The sequence below is a fragment of the Macadamia integrifolia genome, chromosome 1 (genome assembly GCF_013358625.1).
Source record: "Macadamia integrifolia cultivar HAES 741 chromosome 1, SCU_Mint_v3, whole genome shotgun sequence".
Taxonomy (NCBI): domain Eukaryota; kingdom Viridiplantae; phylum Streptophyta; class Magnoliopsida; order Proteales; family Proteaceae; genus Macadamia; species Macadamia integrifolia.
The window spans coordinates 28050495-28076510 of NC_056557.1; the positions used below are offsets into that span (position 1 = coordinate 28050495).

The window sequence follows — 26016 nt, forward strand, 5'->3', positions numbered from 1 at the left end:
TTTTTTTTTTTTCTGGTTTAAAAATACATTTTTCATTACCATAAATTGTTACTTTTTATGGTAAATATACCTTTGATGGAAGTCAATTATATATATGTTACTCACCATTGGTTGTTCTACGATTCTATCGGAGTGAAATTTTTTCAGCCGGTAATTATTTATTTTAATTTTAGAGAAGTTAGAAAAATAGATTAATAATTAAAAAATAATTTAAAAAATAGGGAAAAATAGCGTTTTGAAGTTGGGACTTATGAATTAGGGAGTTGCATATTATATTACTCTGGTACTCTAAATATTAATTAATTAATGTTGATTTATGTTTTGATCATAGCTTAGATGCATTATTTATTTGTTTTACTATCATATTATATCTTGTTCTAGCAATGAAGCAGATAAAATCTTCAGAACAGTTCGACAGTTGCTTCCAAACAAGGGTGCAGCTCTAAAACAATGTCATGTTCTAATATTTTTGCAAATTTATGTTCTAAGTATGTTTATTAACCTTAAATCAAGCTACCCACCAAGTTTTAGGTCAAAATATAGCTGTTTGACCATTGAAACAGTCAATCGAGTAAAAAAAAAAAAAAAACTCGGAGAGGGTGATTCTGAACCCACCGAAACACCGAAACGAAACGAGATTTTGAACCTTGGCTTCAATATACCCACTTTGTTGCCCATTTCAATGTCTTCTTGATGTACAATCCAATACTTTTACATTATTGTTAGAATAGGGGTTAAGTGTGCCGCAGGGCTCATTGGGACTTCCCCCCCTCCATTGACCCTATTTAGAGTGGGGCAACTGGATGGGGGTATATTTGTAATTAGGTTATGCTTTTTGACTTGTACTCCTATTATGACTCTATTTTGCATATTATAAACAAACGGCTTGTTTGATTAGTCAGAACACACAAAATTCTCCCTATTCATATTGTTAACATGGTATAAGAGCTTAATTTCTGATCTAAGGCTTGTTTGGTAGTCATTCAGTTCTAGAACGATGTTTCATGCCAAAAACAGAATTTCTAGTTTCTGTGTCAAAATGCCATTTTAAAACAAAAAAATGTTGTTTGGTGAACAAGCTTTAGGAATGATTACCCTAATTCGCTTTTTTTGCATATGGAATGGAACCGAAATGATGGAACAAGGTTTTGTCTTCCATCTTTTGTGTTTCTAGCTTTTTTTTTTTCTTTCCCTTTTTGTTCCCAAAAACTGAAAAACACCAAATTGACACCGAACAATTTATTGCTCCCATAGAACGGAAAAACGTGTCTGGATGACTACCAAACGCAGCCTAAGTTTTTAGTTTCCACCCCTTCTTCTTTCCTTCAAGAATCGCAAGCCTCAATCCCCTTCCCTTCCATCACCTTTGTTAGTCTCCATCTTCTCCTACTTTTGTCTCGTTAACTTCCCATAGGGCAGCACTAATAAGGTGATTTCTACGAATCTAGTGACTGTCTTATACCATACCTCATGAACTAAAACCCAAAACCCAAAACCCTTGCAAGAAAATTAGGGTTCTTCACCCTCTGCGGTTTTTTATTCTTCTACTTTTAGGGAGTGGTTTCTAACTCTTTAAAGAGCACACCTCTACCTCTTAAAGATCAAGTGTGGCAACCTAGAAGGACTCATCACTACTTCCAAGATTGAAGATCAACACATCGATTTTTGTAAATCAGGGTTTTCTTCCAAAACCTTGACAAAATAGATTTTCGGGAATCCCTCAGAATTAGCTGATTTTTGTAGGAGATCATCCTCACCCTTGAAGAGGAGATCGACCAGGCTTATGGCACTATCTGCCAAGTCTTTGGAGCAATCACCCCTCTTCTTTGATATTTAGGGCTTTCTCCCAAAACCCTAATTTCTCTATCTTAAGAGTTATCTATTAGAATAAGATTTAATTTGGTGGAGTGCCTCACTACCCTTACTGGGCAATTCGATCCAAGTCCATGGACCTTTTTTGAAAGCTGGTTTTGAAGATCTGGTATTTCTCTCACTCATTGTCGATTTTTTACTGGTTCAATCATGTCCAAAGTAACTATTATAATCTCTAGATCTAATGGAAATAGTTATAATGACTATATGTCTTTTAGGGCTAGATCTGTGAAATTGTAGGGAACTAATTACTTCGTCTGGTCCAGATCTACCTATCTTACCATTGTTAATAGAGGTCTCATTGTACATATTATAGGAAAAATTAAAGAAACCCTTTGTTCAATGTACCTCTTAAGATAAATGTGTCACTAATGACTCTTTGGTAATGATTTTTTTAATTAGTTCTATTCATCAATCTGTTTCTAGACGGTTTTTGCCGTTAGATAGTGCTTAGATTTGGGATGGTATTAAAGAAACCTATGGGCAACTAGGGAATGATGCTCTGGTATTTGATCTTTGCAAGAAGGTTCGTACCACTACCCAATAGGAACTCTCTATGTTCAAATATTATGTTGAACTTCAAACTCTATGGTATGAATTGGACCACTTTGCAGATTATCATCCCATTAATGTTGAAGATAGTACTGCTTACATCAAACATGTGGACAAAATTAGGGTGTACGATTTCCTGGCTAGTTTGAATGTTGAGTATGATTAGATTCGTGTTTAGGTGCTTAGCAAATCTCCCTTCCCTACTCTGGAGCAGTCCTTTGCCCTGGTTTATATGGAGGAATGTCGTCGTAACTCTTTGCTTCAAACTGCCACTATTGAAAAATTAGCCTTACGGACTGGATCCACTACTACCTCTGAGGGAGCTAATCAAGCTGGTGATACCACTAAGAGATTGTTAAATGTGAACACTACCACAAGCCATACCATATCAAGGCCAACTGTTGAAAACTCTATGGAAAACCTGCTGATTTTGAGGCAAAGCGTGCTCTTGGCTGATCCAAAACCAAAGCCCATCAGGCTAAGACTGTGGACACTGCACCTGCAATTGAGATTTGACTCCTAGGAGGAACTCCAGGATTTTAAAAGTATGCTCAAGGCTACCTTCTTTAACTCCTGCCAATTCAGTCACTTTAGGTTCCAATTTTGCTTACTCAGGTATTTTATTTGGTGGTCATTGTGCATCGGTCGTCTCCACTCCTTTGAACATTGACTCTGGTGCCACTGATCATATGACTAGTTCCTCTAGTTTATTTCACCAGTATTTACCCACCTCAGGCAATGATAAAGTTATGGTAGCATATGGCACCCTATCATCTGTCTCTAGAAAGGGTTCTATTAAGTGTTTTTCTATCACTTTGTCTTCAACTTTATATATCCCAAATTTTACTACTAACTTGCTATCCATTAGTAGTCTTACCAGGGACCTTAACTCTGAAGTAACCTTTTTTCCTTCCTATTGCATTTTTCAGGATCTAGTAATGGGGAAGACAATTGGATGTGGTGAGGTGCAGGGTGGTCTTTATTTGCTTGATGATGGTTGTCTCCCTACGGCTGCAATATCTACTACTCCTCATCAGCTACACACTGCTTCTTCTCAATTGAATCAGTGGCACTGTCATTGGGGATACCCACCAATTGGGACCTTGTCTCTTTTATTTCCACATTTAGTTAAACCATATTCTGAGGATGAATTTTTTTGTGAATCCTATACTCTGGATAAATAGACTCGTTCCAGTTATTTACCATTAAATAAAAGAAGCTCTTCTATTTCCATTTGGTTCACTCTGATGTATGGAGTCCTCTCATCTGACATCTATTTCTGGAAATTTTATTGAGTGTTACACTAGAACTGCTTGGGTATATATAATTTCAGCACAAAAGTGAAGGGTCTAGTTGTTTTCAGCAGTTATAAAATGATTCAGATTCAGTTCAATGCCACTCTGAAAATTCTCAGTCGTGATAATGGAACAGAGTACATGGAGGGTCAGTTTAAAAAATACCTAGCTGATCATCGTATTCTTCATCAGACAAGCTGTGTCATCACTCCTACTCAGATTGGGATAGCTGAATGCAAGAATATGCACTTTCTAGATATTGTTCGAGCCATAATGTTTGCTAGATAGGTTCCATCTCTGCATTGGAGTGATGCTGTCCTCACAACGGATTACCTAATCAATCACATGCAAACTCGTGTCCTCAACTCTCGAACTTATGTTAAGGTTCTTTTAGGGATACATCCTTCCTAGTTCCTCCAAAGACTTTTGGGCGTGCTTGCGATGCTAGGAATCATCAGGAAAATTGGAACTTCGAAGTATTAAGTGTATCTTTTTGGGTTACTCTCCTACATAAAAAGGATACAAGTGCTACCATCCTCCTACCTTGTGTACTATGGTAACAATGGTTCATGGTTACTAACACCTCTTCAGGGGTAGTCTAGTATAATTAGTGAAGAAGAGATGACTCTGAATCTACTTGCTCCACCAGTGTACCCATCATCTTCCCTTGAGGATCCTCCTCTGCTCCTTATGCTCACAATATAAAGGAGGGACAGATCCTATGGCAGAGACTCCTATTCCTATTGTTCAAACTAAGGGGGATATGACTCCAATCTAGAGAACCATTGATGAATTCCAGAGACAAATTGATTGCTGCACTCTTCAAGTTTATCATAGGAGACATATCAGAAATAAGCAACTTCAGACCATCACCACTACTGCACCACCTTTACATATCCCTTCGCCAGCCCTGGATCTAGAACCGACTGAGCCAGATATTTTAAGTATAATCTCTGTCTCTGACTAATCTATTGCTCATAAAAAGGCACTAGGACCTGTACTCAACACCTTATATCTCATGTTGTTTCATTTGATTCCCTTTCTCCCTCCTAGTGTGCTTTTGTCTCTTCTCTTTCCTCTACTTGTTTTCTTCAGAATTGGCAAGAAGCTCTTTTAGATAAAAAATGGAAGGTCGTAGTGGAAGAAGAAATGGATGCCTTAAAAAAGAATGCTACATGGGACCTGTTGGTTGTAAGTGTTTGTGGTAAAATAGAAGATCGACGATTCTGGGAACAGATACAAGGCAAGGCTTGTGGCTAAAGGGTTCACTCAGACATATGGAATTGACTATTAGGAGATGTTTGCCCTAGTTGCCAAGTTGACCATTGTACGAGTGTTACTATCATCTGCTGGGAACCTAGGATGGGAATTCCAACAACTTGATGTAAATAATGCTTTCCTCCATAGAGAGCTCTATGAGGAAGTGTATATGGATATTCCACCAGGTTTCTCTAGTACAAGAAGTTAAGGCAAGGTTTGTAAGTTGAAGCGTGCTCTTGTTGGTTTGAAGCAGTCACCTAGAGTGTGGTTTGGAAGATTACACCAGGCTATTACATCTGTGGGTTATAAACAGAGTAATGTTGATCACTCCAATGTTTGAAATCTCATTTCGTTTCGGTATTTCGGTGGTTTGAAAACCACCGAAATATCGGCTAGTTTATAGTTGTCACGATGCCAAGGCAAACCAAGGAGGTAGAGGGCTATTTATACACTTAGGCGGGAAGGTGCCTGCCTTGAGGCAAACTAGGAGACTATATTTTCTAACATTATTTAGTAAGATATATATACCTTATATCATAAAAAATCAACATTAAGCCACATCAAGTCATAAAAAATCAACATAAGCCACATCAAGTCATTAAAAATCAACATTATCCACATCCAATCATAAAAAATCAACATTAAGTCACATTAAGTTATAAAAAATCAACTTTTAGAGAAGTGCTCTTGTTTTACAATAAGTTTGACTAGTCAAATGATTTTATTTTTACATGAGACTTTTTGTATTAGGTATAACATAAAACTAGCTTTCCAACAAGTTTAAGGTTACTTAAATCTGAATTGTAATGACAAAGTTATGCTCCGGCCAAACTTATTATAAAATGCACGAATGCTATTAAATTGCCTGAATGAAAATAATTCTATGGATTTCAAAACGAAAGATTATTTTATTAGGCATTTGGTTTTTAGCAATGTTTTAACATGATAGGATGTATAAAATTTTCATAATTGAGAAAATCCTCAGCATTTTAAAAGTTGAAAATCGCCCCTATAACCAAAATCCAGTTTTTGTTCTTAGACTAGGGGGTTGACTTTTTATCTTTTTGGAATTTGATTTTTAAACTATTTTTATTGGATTCAAATAGCGGCTATTTTCTTATTTATAAATAATATCTTTAAGTAAATAAACCTTTACTTAAATGATATATGGCATAAATAAGTGCGAAAACACAAGGCGACATATAATGCAACAAGGTGATTGTCGCCTAGGCGACGCCTTGACTATGGGCGAGTTACATTTTTTTTTTTTTGACTTGGTTGCCTGTTCCAGTGGTCAAACAGTCATATTATGACCTGAAACTTGGTGGAGAGCTTGTTTTAAGGTTAATAAACATGCTTAGAACTTAAATTTGAAACAATATCAAAACATGGCACTGTTTTAGAGTTGCATCCTTGTTTGGCAGCAACCGTCAAGCTGCTCTGGAGATTTTATGAAATATTGCTAGAATAAGATATAATATGATAGTAAAATAAGTAAATAATGCATCCAAGCCATGATCAAAACATAGCTCAATGTTAATTAACTAATATTTAGAACACTAGAGTAATATAATATCCAACTCCCTAACTCCCAAGTCCCAACTAAAGTCCTCCACTCTTGTCTTACTTTGAAATCTAAAAGTCCCAAATGGCAATATCCCAATTTCCAAACAACATGTATTTAGGTTATTATTTCAAAAAAATGGTTTTGGGGAAAGTGGTTTACCTTTTCCAGGCTTGGAAATGTGTAAATCTTCAACTTGGAGTGATCTTCATTGGAATAGATGTGATGATGTGGCAAACAACTTGGCAATGCACTGATTTTGTGAAGTTACAGTCGAGTTGGGTTGAGACAGATGAGTTGGAGTCAAAATTTCTACTCCTCACGAAATGATGTATAAATAGCATGTGGGTTGTAACATTTCGGTGAGAAACTGAAATGTTACACTAAATTTCAGCGAGATACCGAAATTTTGACTGAAACTTAATACTTTTTCATTTCGTAGGCTGTTTCGTGTTAGTAAAGAAAAAAAGACCGAAATTTCCCACCATGATTTCGAACCATGGATAACACATTGTTCATAAAAAGGTTAGGTGAGAAAGTTACCATAGTCATTGTCTATGTGGATGACATCGTGGTAAGAGGAAATGATAGTATTGAGATTGATCATCTCAAGAGTTTTCTGGGCAAAGAGTTTGAGATAAACGAACTTTGAAAGGTAAGGTACTTTCTTGGGATTAAAATTTCTAGGTCTTCAAAAGATATCTTTCTCTATCAATGGAAGTACATATTTGATCTACTATCTGAGACAGGTATGTTGGGTTGTCATCCTTCTGATATTCCTATAGAAGCTAGTACCCGGCTCAAGAAAAAGGAGGGTGAACCAGTTAACAAAGGCCGCTACCAATGGTTGGTAGGGAAACTGATATATCTCTCTCATACACGACTTGATATTGCTGTGGCTGTGACTTTGGTTAGTCAGTTTATGCATGATCCCTATACCTCTCATATGGAAGCAGTTATGCATATCTTGCGATACTTGAAGTCAACTCTAGGAAATTGATCCTTTTATCTCCTTATGATCATCTCTGAGTTGAAGCTTATACAGATGCTGATTGAGTTGGTTCACTTGACAGAAAGTCCATCTCTGATTCTTGTACCTTTGAAAGTAGGAACCTTGTCACTTGGCGCATCAAGAAGCAGAATGTGGTGGCTAGATCTAGTGCTGAAGTAGAATTTCGTGCCATGGCATAGGGGATCTGTGAGTTATTATGGTTACGTACACTTTTGGATGATACTAGTGTACCTTTTCGTCTTCTTGTGATGCTTTACTTTGATAACGAGGCTGCTATCAATATTACTCATAATCTAGTACAACATGACTGAATCAAACACGTGGAGATCAAAAGACACTTCATCTAAGAGAAGTTGGATGTTGGCTTGATTTGGTGTTTCTTTTGTGAAGTCTGGTGATCAACTAGCAGATGTGCTCACTAAGGGGTTGGTTGGAAAGATGTTTCATCCTAGTTTAGTCAAGTTGGGTATGTGTGACATCTATACATCAACTTGAGGAGTGTTAGAATTGGTGTTTACTGTGTTGTAGGGGCATATTGGGACTTCCCCCCTCCACTGACCCTATTTAGACTAGGGCGGCTAGATGGGGGATGTACTTGTAATTGGATTATGATTTTTGGCTTGTACTCCTATTATGACTCTGTTTTGCTTATTATAAATAAAGTGCTTATGTGATGAGTCAGAACACACAAGCATTCTCCCTGTTCATACTGTTAACAATTATAAATGTTGTATGTTATGATATTTTATTCAGATTCGACATATTTAATTTATTTATTTATTAAATAATTGAAAGGTATCATCAAAACATTTCACTGAAACTATCGAAGTACTGAAAATTTTCATTTTGGAACCAAACTGCAATGGCCACCGTAGTGAAATTTACCACTCAGATCACCCCAAGTATTTCAATTTAAATTGGGTGGAGCCTATTGGGATGCAAGATTGTTGGCCAAGGGCCCAACAGGACATGCCAAAAGAAGTTTGTACCATTACAAATTGTCATTTCTGGAACTGAAGGTTGTACTTATTGAATTGGGTGGGAGGGTGTACTTATTCAAATCATCAATTGGCATTGAATCTGCATAATATTTTCATATCCATTAAATGATGTGAGACTTTAGTCATCTCCATAGAAAATTAGATACGGATGTCAAGTCTCTTCTTCTTCGCACCTTATTCCCCCCCCCCCCTCTTTTATTATCTTTCCTTTTTCAGTGTTGACAAAGGAGAATAAGTGAGATAACTAGAAACATAGGTAGTTCCCAGTTGCCCAACAGCCATATTGTAGTATCGCTTTGTTGGGTTGTTTTCTTTCTGGATATCTTCTTGTTAAAGAATTAGGTGGCTGCTGTCCCATGTTTAACAACTGTTAGTGCACATTTTTTGAGTTCTATAATTGTGTTTCACTGTTTTCCTGACCTTTTTAATGGTCAAAGCAATACTTTCAGAAAATATCTTGAAGAATGTTCCCTCCAAGATTTTTATATATGACAGCGCTATTCCTGGTAATGTTCACAGTCCCGTTCCCGAGGACCAAGACAACCCTGGCATGATTTACATTGTAAAATTGAGGGTCCTGCTGCATATGATATAATGACAAATTTTGAGCAAAGATGGAGAAAAGCTACAAAGTGGAAAAATTTTGGGATAAAGAAAGTCACACATTGGCATGATGATGCAATGATAAAGCTAGAACGTATTTCATGGATACTCAATCCCTCTACTTCTGATCCTGATGGTGATCACAATGTCTGGGTTTCCAAGGAAGGCGATCCAGAGAGTTGGCATGTCCAGGTCTCTCTCTCTCTCTCTCTCTTTCCAAATTTTATATTTTTACTTTTTATAATCTGCCTAAAAATACATTCAAATCTTGATTTTTGACACTCTAATTTTCTAGGTATTTCGGTCAATCGATTCAGGATCAGTGAAGGGATTCCCAAAAGTTGTTCAAGAAGCTGAGGCACAGGTTAGGATGGATACCCTTGGACTTGGCTTATTCAATGTCTACTACTGCTCTATGGAGCTCACTATCTGCTTTCAATTTTTTTTGATCAGGTTTACACCAATTCAGTTTACACATCTAGGTTTATTTCAGCATTAAGAGTTGTTATTGAATCTTAAATTATATTATAGTATTATTTTCTTTCTTATTTATTTATGCATTTTTTTTTAATGTAGAATCTTATTTGTGGAAAGAACCTGAAAATAGACAAGAGCATACATTCTGCATATGTGAAAGCAATAAGATCAGCACAGCACTTTATTTACATAGAGAATCAGTATTTCCTCGGTTCTTCTTATTACTGGCCATCATACAAAAATGCAGGTTAGTGTTTGTCAAGATGCCACATGTTTATATTTTGGTTTTGCAGAAATATATTTGGGTAAAAAAGTAACAGATCACAAGTATTTTTAATTAGGTTGTCATGATGCTTTTTGGTGAGGTATGTTTAGCTTTCCACAATCATCACCATTATTAGTTGCTGATGTCGGAATCCATTTCCATGATTTCTATACTCTATTGGATGTTATAGAGATTCGACATGTCTATGCAAGGCACTAGATCGGATTTAAGTGTTGTTCAGCAAAGTCTCAAATGTTAATTTGAAGGTTGTTTCTTCTCTGTAATTTGCAGTAAACTGGATGCAGATTTTATACATCCATGCTCCTAGTACGCCATAAAGGTTCTTTAGGAACTTTAAAGAGATGATCTGAGCCATTCATATGGAACTGAGTTTCTTTTAAGTTGCTTAATAGCATTAATAAGTTAGAATACTGTAGGCTTATAGACTATTGTAGGCACCTTTCCTTCTAGTTAGGGATGATCATTACAAAAATAATCAAGAGATGTGATTTTAATTTGCAAGTTTCGCAGGAGGATCCATTACGTTTGGTCAGGGGTGATCATTTGCAGAAATTATCAGGCAGATAAGTCATTCAAAGTTTTCAAGGAATTATAATCATCCTTACCAAAAATAGAGTGGAAAGAAGGTATCATTGTCAAATTTATACTTGACACTTTTGAGCCTGACAAGATTTTTCACATGGGATTTGAAGCATCCTCTTGGGGTTAGAACGAAACTTTATCCTACAGCCTCTCGATGCCGGCTCGCCACTCACGAGATTCTTAAAAAGTCTTAAGGGCGTTGAGGCCAGTCTTCCTAAGGGTAGTGTCGATACGGTATTTCAACAATATACAATAACTTGATAAAGAGGGAAACACTTTATGGCAAGGAAAGGGATGAACCGAGAGTTTTGAGCATTTGTGTTGTCAGACAAGTTCCTAAAATGACATCGTTTAGATTTTTATTTAAGTTTCTGTGGATACAGACTTCTGAGGCTAGGAATTATTCTTGTGATTGAGAACGGGTGTCTCTCACCAATTCATATGTTCTATATTGATCGTTACCTCCTTAAATCAAGTTGAGGACAGTAATGTTTGGAAATGGGAGCTAAACAGGTTATGTAAAAAGAACATGTTGTTATGATGCAAGCAAAGCTGAAGGTCCAAGGGAAGATGGTTCATTTATGGTCTTTTTAAGAAAAAGGTTGTATTAATCGTAGCCATTGGGAAGGACAAAGATATACATCAAGATAAGGTGAAGGAGGGAAAAAGGATGGAGGAGAAGAAAAGAGAAGGGTTATCTATAGCCATTGGATGAAGTCAAACCTCCCAAGGGAAAAGTTCAATGGAGACTCACTGCCCAAGGATAAGATCTTTAGGAAAACCATATAATAAAGCTCCAACAGTCTACACTGATTTGATGTAGAATTAGGATCTTTAAACCTTTGCTGTAGAAAGCTGAGAGTCCTAACTCCTAAGTACTAAGAGTTGTGAAATTTAGGGTTTCATTTTGTAACTACCATCAGAGTTTGGTGGATTTCTGATTGGGTAAAATTAGGGTTTGAATGGAGATGTGTAGTCCATTCTCTAGTAAGGGAAGAGAAATAGAAAGTATGGGAAAACATTCCCAAAATGGCAAGCGCTAGTGATTTTTGAAGGTGAGATGGTGGCAAGGGCTAATGATCAATGAAAGTGCGATGGTTAGGGTTAAAATACCATAGGCGGATGGGCGACGCAAGGTGCCGGAGGGGTGCTTACACGACAAGGTAACCACTTAGGTTGATGTTGCCTAGGTGCCCTAGCATGTATTATATGTAATGTTTATGCCACAATGATATAATTATGATAGTATGTAATATGATAGATTTAATGTAAATGTATCAATGAAAAATAATGTATAGTTGTGTTATCAATGCCCTAATATGAGAAAACCAACAAATATTAAACAAAGTATAGGATTGAATAAGTTGTAAAAAAACAAAGCAACAAACTATGAGAATAATGGCATATAATTAAGGAACGGAATATAGAGGATGTAACTATCTAAGTATGATTCCATGTATTGCATTGTGCTTCATAATTTTATACCCAAACCAATAATAGGGTTATTAAAATTAATTTCATATAATATGAAAAAGAAAAAATACCATACAATGTGGCGACCTCCCAAGTCACAAGTCGGACCAAGGCGTCCAAGGTGTCGCCTAGGAAATGCCTACGTGAGGAAGGCAGTCATCTTTCCTACATTAAATGAGGCATACTGCTCCTGGATGCCTAGGTTGTGTAAAGGATGTAAGGGAGAACATAGGTGAGAGATAGGAAAGATTGGTGCTGGTAGGGTGATATGACAGTTGCTTAATCTACCAATTAATATGACACAATTCTTGGACATTTGAAAAATAAAAAATCCTGGTTAAAACTTGGTTGCAGAATCCATAAGAATAGTTCTAAAATGAGTTTTTCTTTTTACCCCCTTGTATTTTTGTCATTAATATGCTATAACCATCAAGAATTTAGAAGAAAAAAAATCTAGATTTACTTTTTAAGGATTTGTAGCGATTGAATGGCGGCTTTTAGGGTTACTTTTGGCCTTAAGAAATTCTAGCAACTAAAATTCTGTAGAAAAGACTTAAGGGATAGATTATAGATTGTAAATTTAAACATTCTCAACTTGCCACATAACAAGAAATGATGAACATGGGTGAGTCTTATGTTATTGAGGATTCCACACCCATCTTACCGATGAATCAAGTTATACGTTTTGTCACCACTTTGTGGAAAATCATTAGGTATGAATATGTTAGATACCTATGACTCAATTAGTGAAATAGTATACTTTTAAGAAAAAAAAAAAAAAAAGATTTTTTTAACCGACGCCAAAAGTAAATATTTTGTTGCAAATGAACAAGATATTGGGGAATTGCCCACATGTAGATCATAATATTGATCGGGCCTTTTCCACATAAATGGAATCTTTGTTACAATAGAACAAAGTGGAATGTGGATTATTTCTATATTTGAATTGAAGCTCAATTTGCTTTTAGAAAAGAAAGATATCAATGACATTTTCTATGAAATGTTTCATGGGAATTCAGCCAATTTCTGATCATTGGGATATCATGAGAAATAGAATCAATGTTAGGAAAGGATTTCCCATGAGTGTTTGTAGTATGGAATGGGTCAATCAACCACCCTGGTGTATCTTATTGAGAAAAAATGTTGATATTTCTCCATTGATCAAGAATTTTGATTTTTTGGGAAGTATCATGATCAACCAATAAGAAGGGTTTCAATTTATTCAAATGAACGATTTGAAGACCTATTGATTCTAAGGGTTGCAGAGTCTCAGCCCAATATGAATTGTAAAAAGGGTCAAAACATGGTTCAAGTTTGTGTATGAAATTAGAAAATGGCATCAAACTTCGTTATGTATAATAGAGGTTAGTGCCATGCTGGTTGCCATGAAAAAGAGAAGAAAAAAGTGGTTAGTGGCTTGGTTAAAAAAAAGAAGAAGAAGGGTGTACCCAGGGCGTGAGGCTCCTGCCACTACAGGTCTTGGGAGGGTCATTATGCATGCAGCTTTACCCCCACTTTGTGGAGAGGCTGTTTCCCAACTTAAACCCGTGACCACTAGATTGCAATGGAGCAACCTTACCAGAGTGGCTTGAAAAAAAATTTCTATAACTTTCAATGCACTTTGACCCATACTCCCATAGGGCATTGTGATGCAGTGAGTGTGCTCCAAGGCCAAGAATCGGAGGGGTGCTTACTCCCACATCAGTCTGGTAGTGTGAAGCGGCTAGAATTATGACCTTGGGAAGTGACTCTTCACCCTGAAGTATGCGCTTGTGGGATGGACAGTGTCAAACGGTATCAACGCCGCAAAGTGGGTTGTTTGTGCATTGGCCATGTAAGGGCCCCTGGCCCAAAGCGGGGGGAGGGGGAGTTGAAGCAGTGAGTTTGCTCCATGGCCAAGAATGGAAGGGTGTTTAGTCCCACATTGGTAAAGTAGTATGCGGTTGTTGGGCTTTTAACCTTGGGAAGGGCCTCTCCACTATGAATCCCGGGCTTTAGGTTTGGATGCCGTCACATTGCTCATTCGGGATTGAACTTGACCAATAATGGGTGGCTATCCTTTATAACGTGGGCCTGCCAAAATCATACTAATTGCCTACTATGTTGCAGTTTATGAATTGCAAATCAAATTTTCTAAACAAAGAATTTCTATAATGTAGCAGCCCTATAACAGATAGAAAAATACTACATAGCAAGATGTATGGTCAAACAGTCAAATCAATCCAAGTTCCTGTATAATTTAATTTATGAACCACAAAGAAACTGTATTTGGGTATATAAAACCTTATACATAGGCCATGGAACTCATCAGTAGTGTAGAAAACCTTTGGGTTTGTAGACCTTGTGCAGCCCACCACTGGGGCTTAGTAGGTTTACTTACCACTATGGCAATAAGTTTGATGTTGTTTGAAATGTTGATTCCCATTATTGTATCTTTCTGCTGATTAATTTTAGATTGATTAGATGGTTAAAATTAGTTGCTCTTGATTTACTGTGAACTATTATCCAAGGCTTATGTTTGTGATCTGGGTGCTTCTCAAATCCTTGATCATCTTCTTCTTTGCTTGCATCTCCTCTTGAAATTCCAGCACACAGAGGAGAAATGATTGTGCTCTGACTATATGCTATTATTGGGGTTTGCATCTTCTCAATATGTTATAAGGGCCTTATTCTTATTACGCAAGCAATATTCGTAACAATGTAATGCAGTGAGCCATGATGGTTTGACAACACTCTGTGTGGCTTGAAGGAAAGCTTTGTCTCTTGTTGCAATCAATGATTTGTTATGATGTTATGTTTTCAATGAATACTCTCAAATAGATACATGTGTATATGCGTAGTGCATGTGCATGCAAAGAATAAGCTTTTTTTTTTTTTTTTTTAAGGCTTTGGTTGTACTGTTTAAACAGGTGCGGATAATTTAGTGCCTATGGAGATAGCCCTGAAAATTGCTAGCAAAATTGCTTTGAATGAACGTTTTTCGGTGTATATAGTAATACCAATGTGGCCTGAGGGTGTCCCATCCAGTGCTGCTGTGCAAGAAATTCTTTACTGGCAGGTTGAGTTCCTTTCCTCCTTTTTCAATGGGAAAATTAATTTTCAAGCATTTTTATGAGATTTGATCTATATAAAATAATATCAAATGGCTATAACTAACTATCGCATCTTTTCAAAAAACATCTCCTTGATAGTAAGGTTAGCTTAAACCCTTCAAATTTCTATTCTAGGTCATTAACATATAATTTACAAGTTTACATTCACTAAATTCATGAAATAAAAGTTGAAGAGAATAAACTATTCCTCAAAAGCTGGAGAATGTGTATGCATTTCCATTTCTCATGCTACACTCTATTTTTTCTATGAAAGGAAAAACATATTTTCAATAGGGCATCTACTGGAATTATAAATGGAGGTTTATTTATTGTAGCCAAACTTTTTTTATGGAATGTTGTTATAGCTATAATGATCCTATAATCAATAAAATACATAAGTGTTATCACCTTCTGAGTAAATAGCAATTTAACTGTGCAAGGAAAGCATGAGTGTCACATGAGGTTGACTTGGGATGATCATGGAATGATCCCAAACAGACCAAGAACATGGAGGTTACTGAGGAATTTTCTTATTTTATTCTGATGATGAAACATGGGGATTACTGAGGAATTACCTCATTATTCTTCATGATAAGTGGTATTGATCCTCTCCTTTCTAGTTATGAAGATCCTTGGCATGATAAAGTTTACAAGCAAGACCATTATACATGATGCTTGTTATCTCAAGAAAGAGAACCCCCTTTCTTTTCCTTTGTTCCTTTTTGGAAATGTAGCCAACTTAGCTGGGAAGAATTCCAATTGAAGCATTTTTTTTTTTTTTTTTTTTTTTTTTTTTTTATGGACTATTCGTTTGTTTATTTTAACTGTCGGACAGATAGGGAATAACTTACTTGGATAGGCCATATGCCCTTTTTAGCCCCTGAAACTTGCCAACTACCCTATTCTAGACCTTCTAAACATAGTGGAAACCTCAGTTTTTTTTAACAATCAAACCTGAAATGGTACTTTGGCTTCGAATTTTAAGTAAATAGTCTATAGCGTAGGTGAACTATACCCTAGGCTATTTCACACAACATCTAATACTTTTAGAACACATATAATTCAATTAAAAGTGTGAATAAGCATAAGGAGTTAAAAGACATCAAAAGTAGTTTGTTAATTGTTTAACATGGATGATTGATGAGTGTTGATGCAAATGAGTCACATGCACATAGTCACATATGACATAAGTACATGACACAATAATACATTCATACATCAGACTGATCCTAGAGACCTAGACTCCTAGTAGGCTGGTCCTGAAATCAGTTTCTGGCCGTATCACCCAAACCACCGTATTGTTGTTATTGATGTCGAATCATGTTTGCTCTGATTGAATTACTAAGGCTGGCCATGTCATAGTATGCCAAAAGTAATACTCGAAGTCTACCACGGAAGCTATGTAAACATTATCATCAACATATTGGAAGTACCCTAACCTTGGGAAGAAATCTATAAAACATAATGAACTCGATTGAGTTCCACCACTATTGGATGGTGGCTGTTGCATCGGAACCTGCACCGGTATGTATGGATGGGGGCTGGAATCCCAAAGATGCTTTTGACAAAACTTGACCCAATGTGGAGTGTGACTGACCTTATACTCAGAGGCAGAGGGGAAAGAGGTTGCCTCTGGCTTCATATGTTCAAACTGACCAAACTGACTAATAATGACTATAGTATGAACCTGTACTCCCCGTGCCATATATGGTTGATGTGCATGCAACTGCTCTCCTTGAATACCATTCTCTATACTCAAGCCTCTGAGAGTTCAGTCAAGCTCCTCATCTAGATGTCCATGGAGTCCATGTTATCTATTGAGCTGACCATAGTTAGTTTTATATTTACCTTGGTTTAGTTTTATTTACCGTGGTAAGTCTTGTAGATGACATTCCTCATTGGAAAACATGGATCTTAGGCCAACCATCTTGTCCTGAAAGCTCTTTAGTGCAATGTGGTTAGTGGAAAATCGAGTTATGCGTGGCCTCACCAAATCCCCACCACATTTATCTTTCAATAACGGTAAAGAGTACTACCCATGGTTATAAACAAATGTAGTCACTTGTCTTTCCGGCTCAACTAGAGGAGCTACCAAAGATCTTTTCTTATTTCTTTAAGCATTAAGTCTATACAATGGGATGCAGATGGTGTCCATAAAAGGTGGATCATCTTGCTTTTCCTATTCATCAGTCTTTCCCCTAAGTTGAAATTATTCCCGTTGTCCGTAATAATTTGGACAGCATTCTCTGGGCCTACCTCCATCACAACTTCTTTCAATAATTTTTATAAATCATTACATCCTTTTTCTCATTGGATGAATCAAATAACTGTAAGAAGATAGTCTTTCCATCACAATACACCATGAAGTTGATGATGTCTAACTGGTCCAGTCCAACCATTGCACATCACATTAACTCCATATTGTTCCCATGATGTCTTCAAGCTATTAATATACTTGCCCAATGCCTTTTGTTGAGGCAAATAAACATTTATCATTTACCATAGAGTGGGCCCCTTCACTCGTGGGCTAGCCCTTCCTATAGTGTCAATCATGGACTGGTAATATATCCCCTAAGCAGCATTAGTTGGGATGCTATTATGAAAAGAATTTGGACATTGCTTCTGTCACACCCTGCCTTCTCTTGGCATAGGTATACCGGCACTGGATACCTTATCTCATCCAGTCAGCCTGATACTTCCCGAAGATCGAACTCTAAGAGAGTTCGCAACACCATAACCACATATATCTAGAAGTCATGATCATCAGAGTATTTAACGGATATATGAAATCAAATAAATAATTCATACTCATCCAGTGCATCTAAGTGATATCTGATATCATATGTACAATGATTCACAAGCTATTTACAATAGTCCATTCTATTATAGTGATCCAAGTATAAACATGTATACCTCTAGTCTAAACCATAAAAAACTATCATCCATATATATATATATATATATATACACAAAAAAAATATATATATTCATAAACATCAGTCATAAAAAATATATATGCACAATCATTGCACTCCAATCAGGTCCATGACTGAAATCATTATACTCTTATATACCAGCCAATTGGTCCAATCATTGCACTCCAATCAGGTCCATGACTGAAATCATTATACTCTTATATACCAGCCAATTGGTCCATAGCCATAGCATCATGCTCAACACTAGTAGTCTGTAGGTGACTGTTCTCCTCATCTAAAGATCAAAGAAAAAAGAGGTGTGCACTGGCAATGCTCAGTGAGGGGTGGGATAATCTAACACATGCATCCATATGTAATGCATGCTCCACACTATAAGATGATGCTCATGAGTCCATTTAATTTAACTATACAAAATTCCTAATCCATTACTAGGTCTCATCACCTATGGGTATAAGTGCTACCAACGTTGGTGGCGTACCCTACCCTATATGTTGGGCCTCAGGTATACAAGCTACGCTGCAGGCAAGAGCCAACGGGTCACGGTCAGAGCCTCAATCCCCCAACTAACCTCTAAAAGGTAGCCCCGTATCATAAATATATCCACAGGCATAACCGATACCACACATCTCAACGTCGTATCCTGTCTCACATCTATAACTGATACCACACATCTCATCACAAGTGCACTACTGATCAGGCAGCCACATCATTCGGGATTAGTCCATACCTAACCCCCTACGGATAAGGGGTGTTGTCACATGCCACTTCCAGTAGACCCAACTTACCATGTAGGAATACCGAAGGTGTGAGTAAGACGCTTACACATCTTACGAACCCACTAGGATCTCTGATGGCAGTACCTTAACGATTCACAATCTCACAACACAAACCAAACAATAGCAGCTGAATCAGAGTAATAAAGCCAAATCATAAATAAATGAGGAACATCTAATGATAATGTAATTATCCATAACCAAGTTTATCTGTTTATAAATATCCGAGACTTATACATATCAAGTTTAAAAGTATACCATCCACAAATTTGTATCAAAATAACAAAAATATGCCCAATGCCTTATGGGGCCGCTTATGCACAAACATCACAGGCACAATCCTGGTTATGCTTCCTAGCTTCCAGCATCCACCAGTCGCTCACTCCGTACTAGGCTTCGAAGGAAAGAGTCACAAGCCATAGGCACGACTATACCTGAGTCATCATCTAAAAGGGGGCATATACGTGGGGTGAGCTTTCCAACTCACTCAGTGAGGGGTGGGGTTCATACACAACCAAGCAAAGGCAATCACATATATAATTCATGATGCATGATTATAGAAATTAAACACATAGTCCATGATGCTCGTGATGCAATTCATTTATTTATTATCCACCTAGCAACACAACTAAATTTGGTAACTGCTACTACGGCACATTAGGCTGTGTCCCTCGTCTCTGAACAACCATCGACCACGTAGCGATACAAGCCCTAGCCGTGATTAGGAGCCTATCGGTCCCAGTATGCGGCTATCGGTCACCCAGCAAACCCCTGATAACCCCCTCCTGAAAGTCACGGCATCGGTATGTCCATCGTCCATGCCGGACAAGTTCCTGCCTCTGGCAACAATCACATCGTACCACAGGTGTGGCATTCCGGAAGGTTCATCGAACATACCACAATAGGTTATCCAACACCTTACCCCTATTGTCAAAGGAATATAGCATAGGGAATTGTAGGTATCATAGACCTCCGCCGGGATCGCGATATGGCACGTAGCGGGTATACACACGCTAGGGTTCGACCCTAATGAGATAAGATAGTATCCCCTGGTCATCAAATGCCAAGGGGGGGATACACGTTATGGGTAAAAGGGAGTCGCCACCTAGAAAGGGTCTAGGACCCATAAATGTCTCCCCCAATCAAGGGAGAGAGACTAATGACTCTGATGGATAAGGCTGGTTTACACCAAGATTCTAGACAAGTGTCAAGTGACAGACTGGGAAGATGTTAGGCACCCAGTCTGCCCCGGCCCTAAGGCCGGTCTCTTTTTGTTTGACCAAAATTTGTTTATACCCTACTAACTAGTCCTAAATCTAGGTCACTGAAAACCCTAAACTAGGTATCTAAGTATGACATGTGAAAACCCTAAGCCAAGTGTCTAAATTATGCTAGTTAGGTTATGATGCAAATAATGAAATGATTACGCTAATTAAAAATTAAAAACCCTAAATGATTTAATTAATATATTATGAGTCTTAGATTAAGCTAATTAAATAATCCTAGACCTAGGATTAGTTGAGCAATTTGTGAAACCCTAAATTGAACTAACTCGATTAATTGAGCCTAACCTAGATGGTCGATTAATGAATTTATGAAATCCTAAATTGAATTAATTAAAATGATTAAACCCATTCCCTAGTAATTTGTGAAATAAATTATTGCAATCCTACTTAATCTAATTGGTAAAAAGATTTTTAAATTAAATGGGGCCTAATTAAATTAGAAAAGTTAAATGGGCTAATTACATTAAATGGAAGCATTTTACTAGTCTACCTAATCTAGTTTAGGAAGATTAAACTGAACCTATGGTTTAATTAAATAAATTATGAAACCTAATTGCCCTAATTATGTTTATCTTGAGCTAATCCTAAAATAAATTAAGCTTTTTGACATCGAATCATCAAGTATATAAAAAAAAGACATGTTAATTAACACTGAGCAAGGCCGACATGACATTGACTAACCTATCTAAATCTAATGATTTCAAATGTGGCAAGACATTCAAATTTAAATCTAAATTAAACACACGTTAATTCCAAAAGAACCCACTATCTGAGATAAAAAGAAACGATTCAGAACCGGGTTGATTGCAGGTTTGATTAATTTCCAGATTGGGTCAAGGAGAAAGAAGGAAAAGGTAGGATTCAGCCACAGGGAAAAGAAGAAAAAGAAGAAGAGAGAAAAGAGGAGAATAGATGGAGATGGGAATGTGCGGTTCAGGTTTCAGAGGAACAAAAGAAGGGGGAGAGCAAGGGTTTGGTGTCTGCTGTTTAAGGGTTCCAGCGATGGCAGGGAAAGAAGAGGAGGAAAAGGAGAAGTGAAGGAGAAGAAGGAAGCTCTGGGTGAAGAAAGAAAAACCAGAGAATGGGAGAGAGAAATCATCACCGCCATTGCTGAAACACAAGGGCTCTAATCTCATTGAAGTTGAAAACCGATGATGGTGTTAAAAAAAAAAAGGGTTCACTGGACCTGCTCCAAACCCAGTTTAAACATTAGAACACCCCTGGAAATCCTAAAAATGAATCAGCCTGGTGACATAATCGGGGGTGTTCCTTCGGTTTCAGGTTTGGGGGAGAGAAAGGAAAGGATGAAAGAGAAAAGAAGAAGGGGGCTGGATGGTGATTTCGGTCAAGAGAAAGATGGGTTGCAGGTTTAGGTTTCAGTAAGGGAAAGAAGTTGAAGAAGAAGAAGAAGTTGCAGGTTTTGTTAAGGAAAAAGAAAGGAAGGAGAAGGGGGTGGAGAAGATTCGGCCTTGTAAAAAGAGAGAGAAAAGAAGTTCAGACATGAAAGAAGAAAGGAAGGAGGCGGCCAGTTTGTTTGGAGAAGAAAAAGAAGAGTAGAGATGGGGATTAGGTTAGGGCGGAGATCCTAATCTAAGGGTCTAGATTAAAAGAACAAAAAACAATTTATGAAAAAAAACTAAACCAAATCAAATTTCCTAAGTAAACATGTTAAAAAAAAACCAATTAAACCTATTTAATCTAAAAGAATCAATTAAACCTAAATACCTTTAATTGGACCGGAATAAATCAATTCACATCTAATAAACCGTATTGAACCAAACTGAAACTAATTAAACATAATTAATCTAAATAAATCAATTATTAATAAATTAGAAACTAATCTATTAAATTAGATAAACTAGTTCTAAATTGCAATTAGGAGAAGAAAAATACCTTAAACCCGACTTTAATCAAGAAACAAGTTGAGATAACTCTTCTGCTTCAAGCCCAAAATCGAACCGAACCGGACTAGGTCTCCCGGCTCAAGGAAGGATTACACATTCAAAATTTTATACTTGGAGAGATTCTTTATTTAGAGAGAGAGAGTTAGCAAAAACCTTCATGGGGCCATATTCCTTCTCCCAAATTTTCTTTTCCTTTGGAAGAGAGGAAGTGCTATACTTATAGCCTTGGGACTTGAGACAATTCTCTTTTATTTCCGATGTGGGACTAAAAAACTAGGGAGAATTGTCCAAAAGGCTTGCTTTTAGACAAAGGGGTTTGTGCGCCACATGGCACTCCCTGGTTGCTCGGAATGGAATCTGATACCGAACTTTGGAGTCAACTTTCGGGGGTCATATCTTTCAAACCGTTTTTTAGAATTTGACGTGTAATATATCGTTAGAAAGCTCAGTCCGAGCACTATCCAATGATGTGAGGCACGATTGTAGTCTCGACTGGGAACATTTAGGAAAATATGCATAAAATAGGGATCCGGATCATATAATGAAAGAGAGAATCGAGCGTCGATTCGTATAGTTCTCGCATCAAAGTGTAATGTCCGACTTGAGGGGATAAACAACAATAATCCACAACATCAAATTCTAATTTTTGAAAACATTTTCTCTTGAAAGTTTATAGGAAAAAAAATGGTCATTTTCTAAGTTTGAAAATTCTCCAAGTCTAAAATATCCAATATGTAATTCTTCATATTGTCATCATTACCGGAGGGTGACAAAATTCGGTGTCTACAGATTGCCCCTCCTTGACCGAGACCTGTGTAACGGTCGAAAGGCAAAGAAAAGAACATGCCATTTTGTCACCAGGAGCAATGTACTGCCGACATCCGGCTTAAGGATGGCGGGGGTACAAATGCAAATGCTAAACGAGTGATAAGACCAAAGGTAGGAAATGTCGATCGATAACACATGCGAAATCAGGTAGTGTGTGGATGCTACTATGATTGAAAACCTGCCGCAGTTGGTCAATATAGAGGTAATGCCCAAACTGTGTGACGCCAAAATTTGAGTTTCTAGCCGCGTGGCTGTCAACCTTGGGATTCTCTGTAGGGGATGATCATCCTCGCACAACGCTGCTCAGCTGGGATCAATAACGGTGCTCGGTTGTGATCCTAAGGATTCTCAAAAAGTTAGTGTGGATAGTCCTCGTGCAGCGGTGCTCAGCTGGGATCGATAGCGGTGCTCAGCTATGATCCTAAGGATTCTCAAAAAGTTGGTGTGGATAGTCCTCGCACAGCGGTGCTCAGCTGGGATCGATAGCGGTTCTCAGCTATGATCCTAAGGATTCTCAACAAATTAGTGCGGATAGTCCACCTTGGCAGTCGTGCACGACTATGAACCTTGGGATTCTCTGCAGGGGATGATCATCCTCGCACAGCGGTGCTCAGTTGGGATCAGCAATGGTGCTCGGTTGTGATCCTGAGGATTCTCACGAAATTGGTGCCAACGATGTGTTTGGTTGTGCACCTACATTGGAATTAGCAAAGGAAAACTTGGGAGATTCTGGATCTCAAATACTTGAATAAGGACATGAAGCTTAGCAAAGTTAGCAACAAACAACTGCATTGAATTTAAGAGATCGCAATGGTGTTCGAGATACCATCATATGCCGAATCCTCGAGAGGTCTAGATCCGAAAGCCAAGGGGCTTGGAAAGAGCACCATCATACGAAGGTTAGTGGTTAGTAAAAACACACAAAGCCCATATGTTCATGAAGGAGAATGTTGCTAGTAGATTGATCATCATAAAGGACAGTCTTTTCATTGAAAGGAAAAAAATGGCGCCACGGTTACTATAAGTTTTGAAAAGCGGAAAGGTGGGGAACGACTCCTCAGTAAACGCTGCCCAGACCAAAAGATCTTCAATTTAACAACCTTAACCTAGGCGAGCCAAATGGTTCCACGAGGCTGCAATGGAATTCACCAAACCTTCTATTACAGCCTCTGTGATAGGCGCAATACCCACATCCCCTAGAGCACCCTGAGGTAAACCGAATTGACGTATGAAGTGAGCCGGTATGTAGAAGGAAGTATGGGATATGCCTAACAACCTGACATAGTCACAGCCAGAAGTGTGTAAAATAGGGTTCCGAGCTGACCACCAATGGACTTCCCACCTGATGCTTCGCTCTGTGAGGGCTCCCAGTCGCTCAGGCCAATTTGTTGCATCGTGGTAGTTAAAGGTCTAAATTCGCTTGAAACACTGAAACGGTTCCAAATGAGCTGTAACCAAAGGTTAGACCAATTGAAGGCGCTCGACTAACCATACCTGGAGGAGGGCGAAGCACCCATTAAAGTCATTGGTGCGAAAATTTCGACGACCTGTCATAATATCGAGTCCTCTCAAAGTCTCTGCCAAAACAGTAGGGATAATCCCGCAACCTTGTCTCAACTGTCGGATGACGTTGATGATAATGGGTAAGCCTCCACACTTGGGGGAGTGCAACAGATAACGAGCGATTATGTAGAAAAGGAAAGCATTCCTTCGATGCACCCTAAAGCTTTCAGTATTTGATTGAAGTGGGGCAAATTCCTGGATAACAGTATAAAGATTGATTCGATCACTTGCCATGAATCGCCTCGCCTCTTTAGCACTCCAACTAAAAAATTCTCGAATTTCTATCGAGCTAACGGGTTGCAGTGTTGGGCGAACAACATCTCCCTGATGATCGTAAACAAGACAAGCTCGAAATTCTTCCAGAGTAGGGCAAATTTCCACAGTTCCTAATCGAAAAATATGAAGTTCTCGGATCCAGAAACGAGATGCCTCGTGTATCAAAGCACGACATGGACTGATGCACTGGAGTTGAAAGAGTGCATAAAGGTGCACTTCTTCAAGGACTTCAGGGTCGTCGTCCCTCATTGCTACCATCCATCGGCGGAAAGCAACATCCATGATAATAATGGGAGCAACAAAACACAACTCGGATTTCCTGGGTACATCATAAAATGTAAGTTAAGGAAAGGACCAACTTATAGGAAAATATCATATGACACATCCACCAAAAGTATACTGATTTTTTTTTTTTTTCGCTTGTCATTTGCAAAAGCTAAGAACCCTTTGAGCCAATTTAGAAAATGTAAGATTGGTCTCTCAGATGATCGCGATCATGTTTGGGCCCAAACCAAACTAAAATAGATGTTAAGACACACATACCGAAGGAAACTAACCCGATGGTTCTACCACAGGTAGAGTAAGGATACTACTTTGGATAGCGACCTCACGAGAGGGATCACGCTGACTAAAGAAAAAGGTTAAGCTAAAAGAGGGGCTATTGAAAACTCTTGGGAACCGTCGAATAGGAGAACGGTAGATGGAGTCTTCGAGCCAGATCAAGACAATTATTTGCAAGGATGACGAGTTCACGGGAAAAATCACGTCAATCAAAATAGTCATTTTGAAAAAAGGACTGAAGATGAAAACTCTTTGGAATCCGCTGAATTTGAGACGGTGGAAAGAGTTCTTAGTCGGACTCGATCACCTCTTGATGATAAGAGTAGCGAGAAACCATTTGTCTGAAAGGGGAAAGGGATAGCTAAAAATGGAAAATTAGGTCCAACCCACTATGAGGTGTGGTGGAAATTGACCGAGCTCGATTTTGACTTTCACGCTGCCTACATATCCTAAAATTTTAGGAATCAGGTCGAGCGTAGTTCATGCCTCAAAGGCAGTTTTCCTTCATTGCATTCCCTTTTTTTTTTTTTTTTTTTTTTTTAAATGCGGAGGCTAAACATAATACTTTTTCAGCTGACCTAAGTTGGTCAGGTACTGCAGTTCTTGACCATCAAGCTCTACAAGGCGTATTGCCTTCCCTAGGAGGATTTCCTTCACCGCAAAAGGGCCACTCCAGTTTGGCCTAAACTTGCCCCTTGGGTCATGAATGGGTGCTCTCTGCTCCTTTAAAACCAAATCTCCAACTTCCAAGGAACGTGGGTGGAATTTTTTGTTGAAAGCTCTCAGTTGATACTTCTTCATGTTGTCTATTGCCTCCATC

At 38.0% G+C, this 26016-nt stretch overlaps 1 protein-coding gene across 7 annotated transcripts in view; it reads left to right on the forward strand.

Annotated features, from left to right (window-relative positions):
* LOC122082652 (phospholipase D delta-like) overlaps positions 1-26016 on the forward strand; it is a 56319-nt gene that overhangs the window by 8322 nt on the left and 21981 nt on the right. For all 7 annotated transcript variants that reach the window (XM_042650352.1, XM_042650358.1, XM_042650375.1 and 4 more), the window contains 4 exons: positions 9076-9351; positions 9455-9523; positions 9736-9883; positions 14887-15035. In XM_042650352.1, the coding sequence (XP_042506286.1) occupies positions 9076-9351; positions 9455-9523; positions 9736-9883; positions 14887-15035 (642 nt within the window). The remainder of the gene's footprint in view (positions 1-9075; positions 9352-9454; positions 9524-9735; positions 9884-14886; positions 15036-26016) is intronic.